This window comes from Barbus barbus, assembly GCF_936440315.1.
Source record: "Barbus barbus genome assembly, chromosome: 1".
Classification (NCBI taxonomy): Eukaryota; Metazoa; Chordata; class Actinopteri; order Cypriniformes; family Cyprinidae; genus Barbus; species Barbus barbus.
In genome coordinates this window covers 47,066,574-47,082,877 of record NC_136729.1, presented here as the reverse complement: position 1 = coordinate 47,082,877, position 16,304 = coordinate 47,066,574, and the positions used below count along the sequence as shown (strand labels likewise).

Below are 16,304 nucleotides of genomic sequence, written 5' to 3'. Positions count from 1 at the left end.
GACCAGGCAACATTTTTCCAGTCTTCAACCGTCCAATTTTGGTGAGCTCGTGCAAATTGTAGCCTCTTTTTCCTATTTGTAGTGGAGATGAGTGGTACCCGGTGGGGTCTTCTGCTGTTGTAGCCCATCCGCCTCAAGGTTGTGCGTGTTGTGACTTCACAAATGCTTTGCTGCATACCTCGGTTGTAACGAGTGGTTATTTCAGTCAAAGTTGCTCTTCTATCAGCTTGAATCAGTCGGCCCATTCTCCTCTGACCTCTAGCATCAACAAGGCATTTTCGCCCACAGGACTGCCGCATACTGGATGTTTTTCCCTTTTCACACCATTCTTTGTAAACCCTAGAAATGGTTGTGCGTGAAATCCCAGTAACTGAGCAGATTGTGAAATACTCAGACCGGCCCGTCTGGCACCAACAACCATGCCACGCTCAAAATTGCTTAAATCACCTTTCTTTCCCATTCTGACATTCAGTTTGGAGTTCAGGAGATTGTCTTGACCAGGACCACACCCCTAAATGCATTGAAGCAACTGCCATGTGATTGGTTGATTAGATAATTGCATTAATGAGAAATTGAACAAGTGTTCCTAATAATCCTTTAGGTGAGTGTATATGACCCTTAGTAGTCTGTGTTACACATATCAGATCAGAAAGGTGTTCATTTTCAATAAAAAAATAAAGAAATATGTGACCCTGGACCCAGGGGCGGGGGGGGGGGGGCAATAAACCTTTGAAGTTAGATGAACTTTGAAGGGGACACAAATTATACAGCCAAAATTACAGATATATATATGTGTACACAGCATGTGTACAGCAAGCAGACCGTATTTAAATATGAGTTCAGTTCATATTGTTCACCACGCGGCCATATTATAATTATTATTTTGTGTCCTCCACATAGTATTTAGGTTTCGTCTAGGACTGAGGACTTCTCTTTAGATATTCACTGATCTGCCACTTAACATCATATTGAGCAAAACCCAACACATCGGTAGGTCTACAATATTTGCCTAATATCAATTCAGGCTTATCAGCGTGTCAGTTATTGTTGGTAACAAGCTACGGAATTAAGTTTGGTAACCTTATAATCGCTCACAGAAATATACATTGGATAAACAATTATTTTAAGTATATGTCCATTATATTATTTACAATACACAGAGTCACTTGTAATTATATTTTTAGGGGGGGTCCTGTCTCCCCCAGGATTTACGCCTATGCCTGGACCACAAAACCAGTGATAAGGGTCAAATTGAGATTTATGCATCATCTGAAGCCGAATTAATAATATTTCCATTGATGTATGTTTTGTTATGATAGGACAATATTTGGCTGAGATACAACTATTTGAAAATCTGGAATCTGAGGGTGAAAAAAAATCTAAATATTGAGAAAATCTCCTTTAAAGTTGTTCAAATGAAGTTCTTAGCAATGCATATTACTAATCAAAAATGACAGTAAGAACAACACAGGGGGAGAAGAAGGGATCGAGGTCCTCTGAAATTAACCTTACGAGAAAGATGGAGAGAAGGGCCAGTACACCCACAAGATCTACCACATACACAGCAAGGTTCCTGGTTTTATTCAGATGTTTGCTCCTGAAGGAGCCCTGGTTTTTCATGAGAAGGCCTGGAACGCCTACCCATATTGTCGCACTTACAAAATATCGTTACAAATGAATACATGAAGGATGATTTTTTCATTAAGATTGAAACCTGGCATAAACCAGACACGGGAACAACTGAGAATCCTCATTGTCTTCCCCCTGAGGAGAGGGAGGATATTGAGATTGTGCCGATCGATATAGCTGATCGCTCTCAGCTGGATGATGTGGACTATAAACCAGAAGAGGACCCTGCTATCTACCACTCGGAGAAAACTGGCAGAGGACCTCTAGGACCTGAATGGAAGAAAGAGCTTCATAATGGTAACTGTCCCTACATGACGGCGTACAAGCTGGTGAAGGTTCATTTTCGCTGGTGGGGTCTGCAGGGACGTGTGGAGAACTTCATTCATAAGCAGGAGAAAAGGCTTTTCACTAATTTCCATCGGCAACTCTTTTGTTGGCTGGACCGCTGGGTGGACCTCACTATGAATGACATTCGTAGGATGGAAGTAGAGACACAGAGGGAGCTGGACCAGATGCGTAGCCAAGGGTCTGTGCGAGGGATGAAAGCAGGCGAGGACTAGGGAGAGACAAAAAAGAATGGAAGAAACATCATAGGGGCTACTTTTTTTTATTTTACCACCTCCAGTCCTCATGGCCAATCACAATGTGCCACATCAAGCCCTTCCAAACAGGAAACTGTCATCCCATCATTCTAATATGCTGATTTACTGCTCAAGAAACATTTCTTGTGAATTTTAAAAACTGTTGTGCTGCTTCATTTTGTTTTGTTTTGTTTTGTTTTTTTTGTGGAAAATGTGATACCATTCAGTCTTGGGTAAGATTAAAACATATAAATTAATATTTTTATTCAACGATGTTGCATTAAATCAAAGATTATAGAATACAAAAAGGGACTTTGATTAAATTGATTTAAGTGACAGTAAAGCTATTTGAAGTTATTTGCAAAAACATAACTTTTTTTATTATTATGTTATCATGTTTTTTTTGTTAGTTAGCTGTTTTTTTTACAGCAACCTAGTCAAAGTAACCCAACGGCAGTTTGATTGAGATTAATTGGAATGCACAATGAAAACAACATGATTTCTGAGAATTGTTAAAAACAGAGCTATCTGAACTCTTCGTTTACACATTACAAAGTTACTTATATTTCAAAATGCTGTTCTTTAACTGATAACCATTATACCAATAATAAAACCATTATTAATAATTGATCACAAATAATAACCGATAATTAAGCAGCAAATTAGGCAGCATTAAAATGATTTCTGAAGGGACACTGAAGACTGGAGTAATGATGCTGAAAATTCAGCTTTGATCACAGAAATAAATTACATTTAATAGATAACCACTATTTTAAGTGCAATATTTCATAATATTATTGTTTTACTGTATTTTTGATCAAATCAATTCAATCTTCTTTCAAATAAATAAATTCATAAATAAATTAAAAAGCCTATCAAACTTGTAATCACCAGTGTGAATATAAAATAGGCTAATGCATGTGAATTAATGTATTAGGCCTATAATATAAATCACTTTCCTATGCACAACACTCGAAAGCAAAAGTATTCAGATGTACAATGTTCTAGAGTAAGATTGAGAATAATTTTTATAGATTTTTAAACATTTTCTTAAACACGTGAAATCACGGAAGAAAGCCTATATAGATATAAAATAACTCTTATCTCATGTCTGCTGAAAACTGCTGTTTTATGTAGCCTACATTGTGAAGAATAACGTAATGGCATTAAATCTGAGAAATTTGAAAAGGTCAGTAGTAGTTTGCATTCCTGAAAACGAATGTCTGTGTAATATATCTGTTTCTGTTTAGTTTCCTTTCTGCCCATATTTGGTTCTTCCTGTTTTAGTTTCTGACCTAGTTTTGTTAATTAGTTATATTCGTCACCTGTGTTTGATTAATTATCTAGTTTGCTCCTTTGTTTCCTGTTTCTTTATAAGCATTCAGTTTTGTCCCTATCCTTGTCGGTTCTTAAGTTGTAAATGGTCTTACGTGCGTTGATGCTATTAAATTTACCTTTTTGTTATCCTTGTGTGTGGGCGCCGATTACTACAACCACCAACCGTAACAGAAGAACCGACCTCTTACAGAAGACAAGATTACTGCTCAGGAAGCTGGAGCTTGTGCCCGTTATTTGCGGGGGTTCACGCCGCCGTTCGCGGCTCGCCCCTGCCCGTGCTGCGTGGGATGTCGGGCTGCCTGTAGCGGCTTACCCTGGCCACCCGTTTTGGGGAAAACGGGTCGCCATTCGCCGCACACCCTTACCCACGTCCCCAATGAAATTCGTTCCGCCTGAGACGGCGAGGAATGTTCCGCCCGCGGCGAGGAGGATTCCGCCGCAAGGGGCGATGAACGTTGCGCCGTCGGCAACGAAGAGGATCCCGCCGTACACGGCGATGAATGTTCCGCCCACGGCGAGGAGGATTCCGCCGCGAGGGGCGATGAACGTTGCGCCGTCCGCGGAGAAGAGGGATTCCGCCGCCAATAACAGTTTCCCCAAACCACCGAGGGGGGAAAAACAGGTGCCGGTCGGGATTTTAGTGGAGTTTGAGGGCATGTCATTCCCTCCAGTGCCTGCCCCTCGGCAGTGCCATCCAGTGCCTGCTCCTCGTCAGTGCCATCCAGTACCTGCTCCTCGCAAGCGCCCTCCAGTGCCAGCTCCTCGCCAGTGCCTTCCTGTGCCTGCTCCTCGTCTGAGCCCACCAATGCCTGCACCTCGCAAGTGCCCACCTGAGTTCCCGCTGGTTCCGTCCAGCCCACCTGAGTTCCCGCTGGTCCCGTCCAGCCCACCTGAGTTCCCGCTGGTCCCGTCCAGCCGTCCTGAGTTCCCGCTGGTCCCGTCCAGCCGTCCTGAGTTCCCGCTGGTCCCGTCCAGCCCACCTGAGTTCCCGCTGGTCCCGTCCAGCCCACCTGAGTTCCCGCTGGTCCCGTCCAGCCCACCTGAGTTCCCGCTGGTCCCGTCCAGCCCACCTGAGTTCCCGCTGGTCCCGTCCAGCCCACCTGAGTTCCCGCTGGTCCCGTCCAGCCCACCTGAGTTCCCGCTGGTCCCGTCCAGCCCCGCGCCTCCCGTGCACCCTCTAATGTCCGCGCTACAAGAGCGCCCCTTTGAATCCGCGCTGCAAGAGCGCCCTCAAGTGTCCGCGCTGCAAGAGCGCCCTCAAGTGTCCGCGCTGCAAGAGCGCCCTCAAGTGTCCGCGCTGCAAGAGCGCCCTCAAGAGTCCGCGCTGCAAGAGCGCCCTCAAGAGTCCGCGCTGCAAGAGCGCCCTCCTGCGTCTCCGCTGGTCCCGTCCAGCTCTCCTTCGTCTCCGCTGGTTCTATCCAGCTTCGCGCCTCCCGTGCGCCCTCAAGTGTCTGCGCTGCAAGAGCGCCCTCAAGTGTCGGCGCTGCAAGAACGCCCTCAGGAGTCCGCGCTGCAAGAGCGCCCTCCTGCATCTACGCTGGTCCCGTCCAGCTCTCCTTCGTCTCCGCTGGTTCCGTCCAGCTCCGCGCCTCCCGTGCGCCCCCCAGTGCCCGCTCCTCCAGAGCGCCCCCTAGTGCCCGCTCCTCCAGAGCGCCCTCTAGTGCCCGCTCCTCCAGAGCGCCCTCTAGAGCCCTCTCCTCCAATGTGGCCCCCAGAGGGGAACTTTCCCAAAGAAATTTTGGGGGGGGGCCATATAGTCCCAGTCTGTGTGGCCAGGCCAAACGCCAAGGCCACAAATGACCCAGATCCGCCATGGCCGCCCGAGGACCCAGATCCGCCATGGCCGTCCAAGGACCCAGATCCATCAGGGCCTCCCGAGGACCCCGATCCGCCATGGCCGCCCGAGGACCCAGATCCGCCATGGCCGTCCAAGGACCCAGATCCATCAGGGCCGCCCGAGGACCCCGATCCGCCATGGCCGCCCGAGGACCCCGATCCACCATGGCCGCCCGAGGACCCAGATCCGCCATGGCCGTCCGAGGACCCAGATCCGCCATGGCCTCCCGAATCTCCAGTCCTGCCATGGCCTCCTGTGTCTCCTGATCCGCCATGGTCTCCCAAGGCTCCAGATCCGCCATGGCCTCCCGGGTTTCCAGTCCTGCCATGGCCTCCCAAGGCTCCTGATCCGTCCTGGAGGCTTCCCTATCCTATCCTGGTCCTGCTCCAGCCTCCAGGACACCCGCCCCCCCTCCCCGATGTTACTGTTACGGTGCGGGACGCACCTTCCGGGAGGGGGAGATTCTGTAATATATCTGTTTCTGTTTAGTTTCCTTTCTGCCCATATTTGGTTCTTCCTGTTTTAGTTTCTGACCTAGTTTTGTTAATTAGTTATATTCGTCACCTGTGTTTGATTAATTATCTAGTTTGCTCCTTTGTTTCCTGTTTCTTTATAAGCATTCAGTTTTGTCCCTATCCTTGTCGGTTCTTAAGTTGTAAATGGTCTTACGTGCGTTGATGCTATTAAATTTACCTTTTTGTTATCCTTGTGTGTGGGCGCCGATTACTACAACCACCAACCGTAACAGTCTGATCGTTTAACTCTTTTTTTTTTTTTTTTTATTATTTACTTTTTTTAATCGTTAACGATTTGTCTCGTCATGTTTAGCTGCTTACATTTTACCTCAGCTCACATTCAAGTTGCGCACAGCTCAGCGTCTGTGGACAGTAAATTCTGCCTTCTACACTTTGATTGGCTATTTCAAACATTTTGACATCGATGAGCGCTTTTGAGCCGCTGTACTGAACCAGAGCACTGGCCTGGCATACCATTTTGATTAACTGATCACATTTTAAGAACCAGTTTACAGTTTTTGTGAAGTTTAGGCTTACAATCAGTGTTTGGTGTTTGTACATCAGTGTCATTCATCTATCATTTCCTCTGATTTTAGGGATTACTCATGGTTAAGGTTAGGTTTAGGTGTAGGGATATGTTTAAGACTATATTTTTGGATTAAAATGTTGTTCCAGGGTCAACAAAATATATCGACGTAGGAAAACATCTAACTCAGCAAAATCAGGACATGCGGCAGCATATGACGTTAGTAGAAGTCATTAACAGATCTTTCTTTCAGCGCAGCTGTCCTCTGACACTAAAACATGAAAACCAAAATTGACTCCAATGTAAAAACTGCTGATAAAAGGCAAACTCTCCCCGTCTTGCTCATTCTTTCCATCCAATAAAAGCCTTTCCTATTTACCGTCACAACATGAAACATGAATGTTTCTCTAGAAGCAGAGATGCTGAATGAGGTTATTGGTTTATAAGGGACTTTCACATCAGCCTACAGACAGCTAGACAGGTCTGTGTGAGAAATGACTGTGGTTCTGCTGGGAGGGTCAGTCGGGCAGCTGGTACTCCATGTCCATCATCAGCCCTGGCAGCCGAGCGCCTGGCACCGTCTCCAGCACAAGCATCCATCTGTGCACAGCTGGCACAGGCCTGACCAATCGCACAGAACGGCTGCCAGAACCGTTATTAGAGAGACAGACAGCAGCTGAATGTTCAAACGTACAACCCTACATACAGAACAACATTTGCCATGCACTTCCCAGACTGTACAATTTGTGTAAACCACTATAATCAATATCTAGGAGACTCAAATAACCCCCTCTGGCAGGGACTATATGCCCGCTGAGTGATGAAAACACACATCAAAGCGCACATCTCTTCTAGCTTTCGGGATTTATGTGACTACTCATTTTCACTATTCGCCAACTCGCCCAGAAAAGCAGTCCACGAGTCGACTCAGCAGTGTGACTCGTGTCCCATTTGCACATTTTTCTCCGTCTACAACCACAACTACATCAAACTATCTGCTGGGAAAATTTGACAAAGCGTGTGAAAAGTTGTCAGCTGACATCAAATCATTTGGAAACAATGTGTGCAAATTTAATCTGTGCTGATGTCCAACAAAATCATGCTGAGTTCTGAAGACCCAAATTTGAACTAAATAATTATTCTGTATTTTTTCATTAACCAAAGCATTTACTTTCACAAACTAAACTTTTAGCAATTTTAGCAACAGTAAGAATGACTGAATATATATGTATATATATTGTCAAAAGACACTATGACTAAAAGCATCGGTCTCAAACTCAATTCCTGGAGGGCCACAGCTCTGCACAGTTTAGCTCCAACCCTAATCAAACACACCTGATCCAGCTAATCAAGGTCTTCAGGATCACTAGAAACTTCCAAGCAGGTGTGATTTGGAGCTGGTTGGAGCGAAACTCTGCAGAGCTGTGGCCCTCCAAGAATTGAGTTTGAGACCAATGACTTAAAGTAATAATAATAATAATAATAATAACACTGTATGGGTGTGGTATTCCACAAAATAAAATAAAATAAAATAATAACTGTTGAATGGAAAACATTGTGTGAAGAATGAATGAATGCACAGCCATATCACCCTGCAGTCCAAGACTGGTTACCCACTGAAGCTAAGCAGGGTTGAGCTGGTCAGTACCTGGATGGGAGACCTCCTGGGAAAATTGGTTGCTGTTGGAAGAGATGTTAGTGAGGCCAGCAGGGGGTGCTCACCCTGCAGTCTGTGTGGGTCCTAACGCCCCAGTGTAGTGACGGGGACACTATACTGTAAAAAGCACTGTCCTTCGGATGAGACGTTAAACCGAGGTCCTGACTCTCTGTGGTCATTAAAAATCCCAGGATGTCCTTCGAAAAAGAGTAGGGGTGTAACCCCGGCAACCTGGCCAAATTTCCCCATTGGCCTCTGACCATCATGGCCTCCTAATCATCCCCATACACTGATTGGCTTCATCACTCTGTCTCCTCTCCACCAATAAGATGGTGTGTGGTGGGCGTTCTGGCGCAATATGGCTGCCGTCGCATCATCCAGGTGGATGCTGCACATTGGTGGTGGACGAGGAGATTCCCTCCCTTCCATGTAAAGCGCTTTGAGTACCCAGAAAAGAGCTATATAAATGTAACAAAATATTATTATATTATTATTGTTATTAATTATGAGTGAATTAATGAATGAATGAAAGAGTGAATGACTGAATGAGTGAATGAATGAATGAGTGAATGAATTAAACCGTGTTTTCAATACAACCGTTCAAAATGCCTCAAGAAAGGACAGAGATACAAAGAGAAACAAAAAAACAAACAAACAAGAAAACAAAACAAATATGACTCATAGGCAACTGGAAACAAATAAACAGACAGATAAATAAATGAATAAATAGGCACATGTTTCTGTCTGCACATTAAAAGTAAACATTTACAATCCACATCATTTTACTGTGACTTATCTGGAGTCTCTAGAAAAATACTCTCATGGCCTGCACTGACTGTCAGATGATGATGATGATGTTTTCTTTAGCTGAGGAAGCAGCAGTTTGATGAGGAGGAGTCTCTGGCTTCAGTTAGTTACACCAGAGACTGTAGTTAAACTGTGAGCTAGGCAGAGGTCAGGGACGGCGTGAGTTTTGCCGTTCCTCGTCCTCTCAGGAGTCCACACAGAGCTGCAGTCTGTTCCACACTCATTTGTAACGGAGGCAGAGCAGCGCCATGGGCTTCCAGTTCCACACCAGGCCAAGGTGACCTTTCTCTGGACCGACACAGAGCTGCCCTCATGGTGTGTGTTGGTATGTTCCCAAATTAAGAGAGAGGCTGAAAATCTCAGGAAGGTCAGGCCACATTACTGCCTTCAACAGCCTGTAAAGCAGGCCAGGCCATCCGTTCCCATCAGAGAGACCGGCCGCTCTCAGCGCTTTGTGCTGTAATTATTACAAATATCAACACGGATGTGACTGACTCGCAGATATTCAGAACAACAATATTGAGTAACACCATTTGGCCAGTTTGTATATGGCTTTCTCCATAAACCAAAAACGTTTCAAAAGAAGCTGAAACATCAAGCTTTGCTTGTCACCAACAACGGAGATTTGAAAATCGAATTTAAGACCTTCACAAAATAAAGCTATATGTGACCCTGGACCACAAAACCAGCCATAAGGGTCAATTTTTTTTAACCCTGTAAGACCCACTGTTGCAGAATTACAACAATTTTGGTTATCCCCAAAAAACCTCTAATTTTTATTTTTTTTTCTGGCTCAACCACATTAACATGATCAATAGGTCCTATTGTTTGTTCTCACAATGCAATTGGATCCAACATTTGTATATAAGGCCCGCCCTCAGGTCAAGAAGTCACACAATCTCCAATTTTTCGATCGAGCAACATCCCTTCGATTTACTGGACTGGATTCATCTGATTCAAGTAAGTAAAATGCGTTGAATATTTTTTTTGTGTTTATTACAGTGTCTAGAACATGAACATATGTAATTGTTGTGGAAAATATGCCCTATATTTTATTTAGAGCATGTTTTATAATTGTTGCAATATTACAACGTTGGGCGAGAGTGGTAGTCAAAACAGTCCTGTTTTTGAGAGGAACGTCTTGAGAGGAACTTCAATCAAAATGTTCACATATAACTTTAAACTACACATGATTTACACATTCTAGCCTTTAGCCTTATATTGGATTACATGTTTACTAATGATTATAATATAATATATATAATATAATATAATGATATAATGATATATAATGAACACTCTCAGTATTTTCTTCTTATCACAGAATGCAGGACTTTCTAACAAAGAAATTCTGTTTGTGCATGTCTGCCCTTTGTCTTAGTCTCTATTGAAGAGAAAATGTTCCTATCAATCCATAGTCAAAGCAGTTGTGGGGGATGCTCCTGGTGCATTTGTGGCATTGTTCTGGAACAGGTGTCAATGTTCATGAATGTAAAGTGTGGTTGTAAACTGGAGGCTTCATGCATTTCTATTAGGATGATAATCACAGTCTACAATAGGTCAGCCATACAGTGAAATGTGTGAATAGGCTACTTCAGTGCAATGTGTAAACACTTGATGATGAACTCTTATAATGAAATCAGTCTCCCCACCACCCCATCTTTCCTGCTGGTAATCTAGAATCTAGTAAGCATGTGTGCTATTTGTATATACATTTGTTTCAATTTTATTTTTTCCATTTCAGAATGCCACCAGCAAGGAAAGATCCTCGGTACAGTGTGCAGGATGTAATTGCCATCGTCCACAACGGAGAAAGTGATGTGGACATGGATTGCAACAGGGCAGTCACACTTGTGTCATCCTTCGCTGGACCAGAACCTGTGCAGGAGATTCAACGCTGGGACAAAGCCACCAAAACCTACATTGACGTTGAAAGGCCTTACATTGTGGGTACCTACAACAAATTCATGGGAGGTGTGGATTTGTTGGACTCATTTACAGCAAAATACAAGTATGCCCTGAAATCCCGGCGATGGTACATGTACATCTTCTGGCACACCATCACCCTCGCTGTCGTCAACGCCTGGCTCCTCTACAGGCGGCACTGCCAAGCTCTCAGGATGCCAAAGAAGGAGATACTGAACATGAGAAAGTTCCAGGCACAGCTAGCATCCTCTCTCATCCTGGTAATTATCTATTTCTGCTATTTGCCTTGTTTGTGATATATTAGACTAGTATCTTCATGTGCGTTTGAGATGTATATGAATTGATATATTTATTCTTTTTTTTCTAATCAGGTGGACACAACACTCAAAACTCCAAAGAGAGGACGACCATCTTCAGGCAATGGAAGCCCAGTCGCAGCAGGGAGCCCTTTGAATGCTGGAAAGAGACCATCCTTAGGTGATGGGAGTCCAAACGGTCCCTCTTCCAAAAAATCATGTGCACACCCCCCTCTGGATGTGCGCACGGACCTCACTGGACATTTTCCACTGAAGACAAAGAGAGGACGCTGCAGAAATTGCAGTAAAGGGTATACTAATACCCAGTGCAGCAAGTGTGATGTCCGCCTCTGTTTTTCAGAGGACAAGAACTGCTTCTGGGACTATCACTGTAAATAATGTAAATAAATGTCAAAGTTCTTGTTGTTGGAATAAATGACTCTTCATAACAACATGACTGAGATTATTATTCATGTTATATACTGGTTTGGGAAAAGCAAAAGCCTGCAAATGAATCCTTAGTTCTGTATTGTTGCTCAGACAGTGAGTGAAAATACAGGATATTCTGCTCCCCATTAAGCCTAATGTTGCAATATTACAACATTTCTGTAAAAACTTACTAAAACATAATTTTTTTGAAAACACTCAATTTTCAGCCCCAAAGGCCTCCTACAACAACATCTGAATGGTTGAAAAATTTTGTTTGTGTGTTTTTCTATATTTGGGTTTTAAAAAAGATGACTTTTTTCATAGTCCAATCTGGATTTATCACACAACTAGACCAATCAGCTGTACAAACCCCAACCCATGATGCTCCTCTCCAGCTGTAGTTCAGTGCTAGAGTATACAAGGAACGCTCCCTGCTGTTCTGGGTTATTATAGTTTGAAAGCAAGGCTAACAGAAGAGGTGTTTATATAATGCATGTGTTTAATTCACATCTACAGGTGAAAATCTCCCCAGGGCTCGACTGTGTGTGTGCGTGTGTCCTTTTCTCTGTCCACCTGCTCACAGTCTCTCCATCCACACAGACTCTCAAAGGATCAAAGATGATGACAAGTTGTTTTTCAGCTTATTTGCCTTGCCGAGGTAGAGAGGCATTTAATAATTCATTTGCTTGTATGAATGATGAACTATTAGCCAGAGGCCTTTTCAAGAGTGAATCATAATAAAGATAGCGAGAGAGAGAGAGAGAGAGAGAGAGAGAGAGAGAGAGAGAGAGTGTGTGTGTGTGTGTGTTTTGTCTCCGGGTCTGTCTTTTTTGGGATGGAATTCTATCAGGATCAGATGATGTGCTATGAGATATGAAATTAACATCAGTATCTCAGGGCCGCTGAGGGGGAACGCGTCTAATCCCAGCCGACTTATTTATTTCTTCATCAGATTTATGTCAAAATATGCATCGCACAGAGCTCAGGGCGCACCGTTTCAATCACCACGTCCAGAAAGCTGATAAATTAATAATTCCATGTTTCACTAAGACGGAGGATTATTTTCTATATATTTTATGATTACGGTTTAAAGCGGAGGTTAATGATGGAGAGGAGACTCGTATTTCTAGGCAGTTACTGGGGCAGCAGCGACAATAATCTTATTCATGTCGTAATTCTTGTTTTCCTGGGGTTTGAAGGTGAATTTACAGCATGCACTTGAGTCTGCTGAGCACCGCCTAAAGCGCAACAGAAGTAAAGTTTACTACACTCACTACACTCTGCATTAGAGTAACACATACTGTGATTTTATACACGAGAACCATTAGATGTGTTATAAACTCTTATCTAACATGAGATTAACACAGCATGAGAAAGAGTTTTAATGGGATGGACTCCATCGACCCCGGTGATTCTGGACGGTAGGATTGGATTGGTAAGGACAGAAGCCTGAGATTATGATATTAAAGCAAACCAGTGATTAAAGTCATGATTCACAGGACCTTCATCAGATTCAAAATGAAGGGTTTACAAATGTTTCCTCAGTCAGAAGCGCTGAGTTCATTGAAAGAGCTGCACAGTAATTTGTTATCAGAGAAATGAACATTTACTCCTGTTCAATTTTACATGAGAGTCACTGACAGTCAAACGGAGTGTGAATCCCCTACATCTACACTCAATCTCTCAGTATTTTCATCTGAAAATGTCATATGGTAGATATTTAAATATTTATATTTATCTGTATAACAACCCATCTGCCCATCCATTCATACAAATGCATCTATCTGTCAGTATCTATCCATCCATCCATCAGTATCTACCCATCTATCTCTACTCATCAATCCATTTATCTCTACCCATCCATCCATCCACCCATCCATCTATTGACCCATCTCTACCCATCCATGCATTGATCCATCTCTACCCATCCATGCATTGATCCATCTCTACCCATCCATCCATCTATTGATCCATCTCTACCCATCCATCCATTGATCCATCTCTACCCATCCATCCATTGATCCATCTCTACCCATCCGTCCATTCATTGATCCATCTCTAGCCATCCATCCAACCAACCAACCAACCAACCAACCAACCATCCATCCATCTATTGATCCATCTCTACCCATATATCCATCCATTGATCCATCTCTAGCCATCCATCCAACCAACCAACCATCCATCCATCAATCTATTAATCAATCCCTACACATCCAGATATCCATCCATCTATTAATCCATCTCTACCCATTCATCTTTCCATTGATCCATCCATCTCTACTCATCCAACCATTCATTCATCCATGTCTACCCATCATCCATCCATATCTACCCATCCATCCACCCATCCATCTTTCCATTTATCCATCCAGCCATCTCTACACATCCATCCAACCAACCAACCATTCATCCATACCTACCATCATCCATCCGTATCTACCATCCATCCCTCTGTATCTACCCATCCATCAATCCATTCATCCATATGTACCCATTCATCTAACCTTTGATCCATCCATCCATGTATTGATCCATCTCTACCCATCCATTCATCCATATCTACCATCATCCATCCGTATACCCATCCATCCTTCCATTTCTACCCATTAATCTATCCATCCATCCAACATATTATAGGGCAGTTCATTTCTGAAACAACATGAACATTTCCACCACATTGTCCACTGGCTGTCTTCTTTTGTATTGCTTATAATTTATAAGATGTATTTTACACACACACACACACACACACGCACAAACAAAAAAGCAAAAAAGTGACATCTCGTTGTGACAAAAAGGAAGACTTGAAAATTGAAAATGTGTATTGTATGTTTCAGCAGATGTCAGCACATAAAATGCCTGTAATTGAAGAGACACCCATAAATATTTGATCACAACCATCATCTGATCTGTCCCTGTTTTACGAGACGGTACGAGGTCATGTACATCAGTGGCCGCGCGCTTCAGTTGTCAAGTACAAACGACGTGCCAGCAGGCCATTGACTTCTCCATTCGCTCCTCCATTTTGTTTCCAGCGAGAATAAGCAGAAAGAGAAAAGGCTTTTAAAATTTTGAGCTGACAGCACAGAACACATGCCGCCTTTCTCTGAGTAACGTCCAGAAGCAACGGAGGAGGAAATGGTGCTTTAAATTGCCTCTCTTTTATCTGCATCCTCCTATCCCCTGTTTCCACTTCCTGCGGAGCATGACGGGGAACATGAGCCGTTGTTTCAGCGAGAGCATGTACAGGTTCAGTGTTTCAGCTCGACAGTGGTACTTCTCTGTGTTTTCATAAATCCACGCTGCTCTGTGTTTGCTGCTCCAGAAAAATATAGCGTCCCGGTCGCCTCCACGCCTGATGTTTACGAGCCGCTTCACGCTGCCGTCAGAAATCAGCTTTAAGGTCAATCTATAAAACTTAATGGGAGCTGTAAAATTGTCCTTGTGTTTTAGAGTATACCCAGCTAACAAAAACGAGTTGTCAGAACATTTTGTTAACATTCCCATTAAGTTATGAAAACGTTATTTCGGAAAGTTTTGTACACGTTGAAAACGTCCAGTTTTTTTATGCATTAAGAACGTTTTTTTGTGGGGTTTCTGCGAATGTTACATGAACATCCCATCCTACCATTTTGAAAACGTTATAACGGAATGCTTTGTACACGTTCTGTACAGTTTTTTTTATGTTTGAGGAACATTCTAATCTACCATTGTCATAACATTATGAGAACCTTATATTTAAATGTTCTCTCTATGTTTGAAACACCCATATTTTATGTTATGAAAAAATGTTTTACTGATTATACAAACGTTGGACAAACATTCCCTTTGATATTTTAAACTTCTTATGACAACGTTATTTTTAATGTTATGTAAACGTTCGAAACGTCCAGGTTTTTTAATGGTTGAGGAACATTTCTCTGTTACGTGAATGTTACAAGAATATCCCAATCTAACATTTTCATAACTGTCAGGAGTGCGGAATGAGGCAAGGACTCAGTAGTGCAGAAGATGGTATTTTATTAATAAAAACAAAACAAACAACAAAAACTACCCCGTGGGGGAAAAACTCAGCTGGCAATTTGACAGGCTGGGCAGGATCAGGACACAACCAGAGAACATATGACGACAAACTGGCACAGGACAAGGAGAATAAATAGGGCGCAAATGAGGAGGGTAACGAGGGACAACAGGTGGGGCAACTGAACCAATAATGAGGTAACAAGATGGGTGGGGTCAAGACAATAGACATGAGAGCACATGGAAACAAGACAAAAGTACTCACACAAAACAAAAACAAGCTCATGGCCAGCAAAACAAATCACGGGCCATATGCAAAACAAGACAACTACGCGGATGCGATAGCCCGATGCGATATGCATAACCAGTGATACGATACATTCAAGATACATATGAAGCAGCTACCGATGCGATGAGATACGATTCACCCCTATTATGATGCAGTACGATCTGACTTCAATTCAACACAATGAGATATGAATCAATGGAAAAACTTAAAAAAAAAAATTATGCTATGCAATTCAGTATGGCACAGGGATGTGGCCGAATCCGAATATCATATTCGGAAAGGAAATCACTGTACTACAGAACCCCAGTGTAAATATGTTACAAACGATGCATCACGATATAAATGCCAACTTGTATCCAATGCACACTTTTTAAATTAATGCATCGCATCGCTAACTTTTATGCCAGTACCCCGGTGCGATTTGATTAATTTTACCATCCATAGAACACGC

General features: G+C 43.1%; 1 protein-coding gene across 1 annotated transcript; it reads left to right on the top strand.

Moving 5' to 3' along the window:
• Positions 1-1,460: 1,460 nt before the first annotated feature.
• On the top strand, positions 1,461-2,200 carry LOC306842840 (phosphatidylinositol transfer protein beta isoform-like). The gene has a single exon (XM_079373965.1). The coding sequence runs from the start codon at positions 1,683-1,685 to the stop codon at positions 2,187-2,189; it is 507 nt and encodes a 168-aa protein (XP_079230091.1). The 5' UTR covers positions 1,461-1,682; the 3' UTR covers positions 2,190-2,200.
• The last annotated feature ends 14,104 nt before the right edge of the window (positions 2,201-16,304 follow it).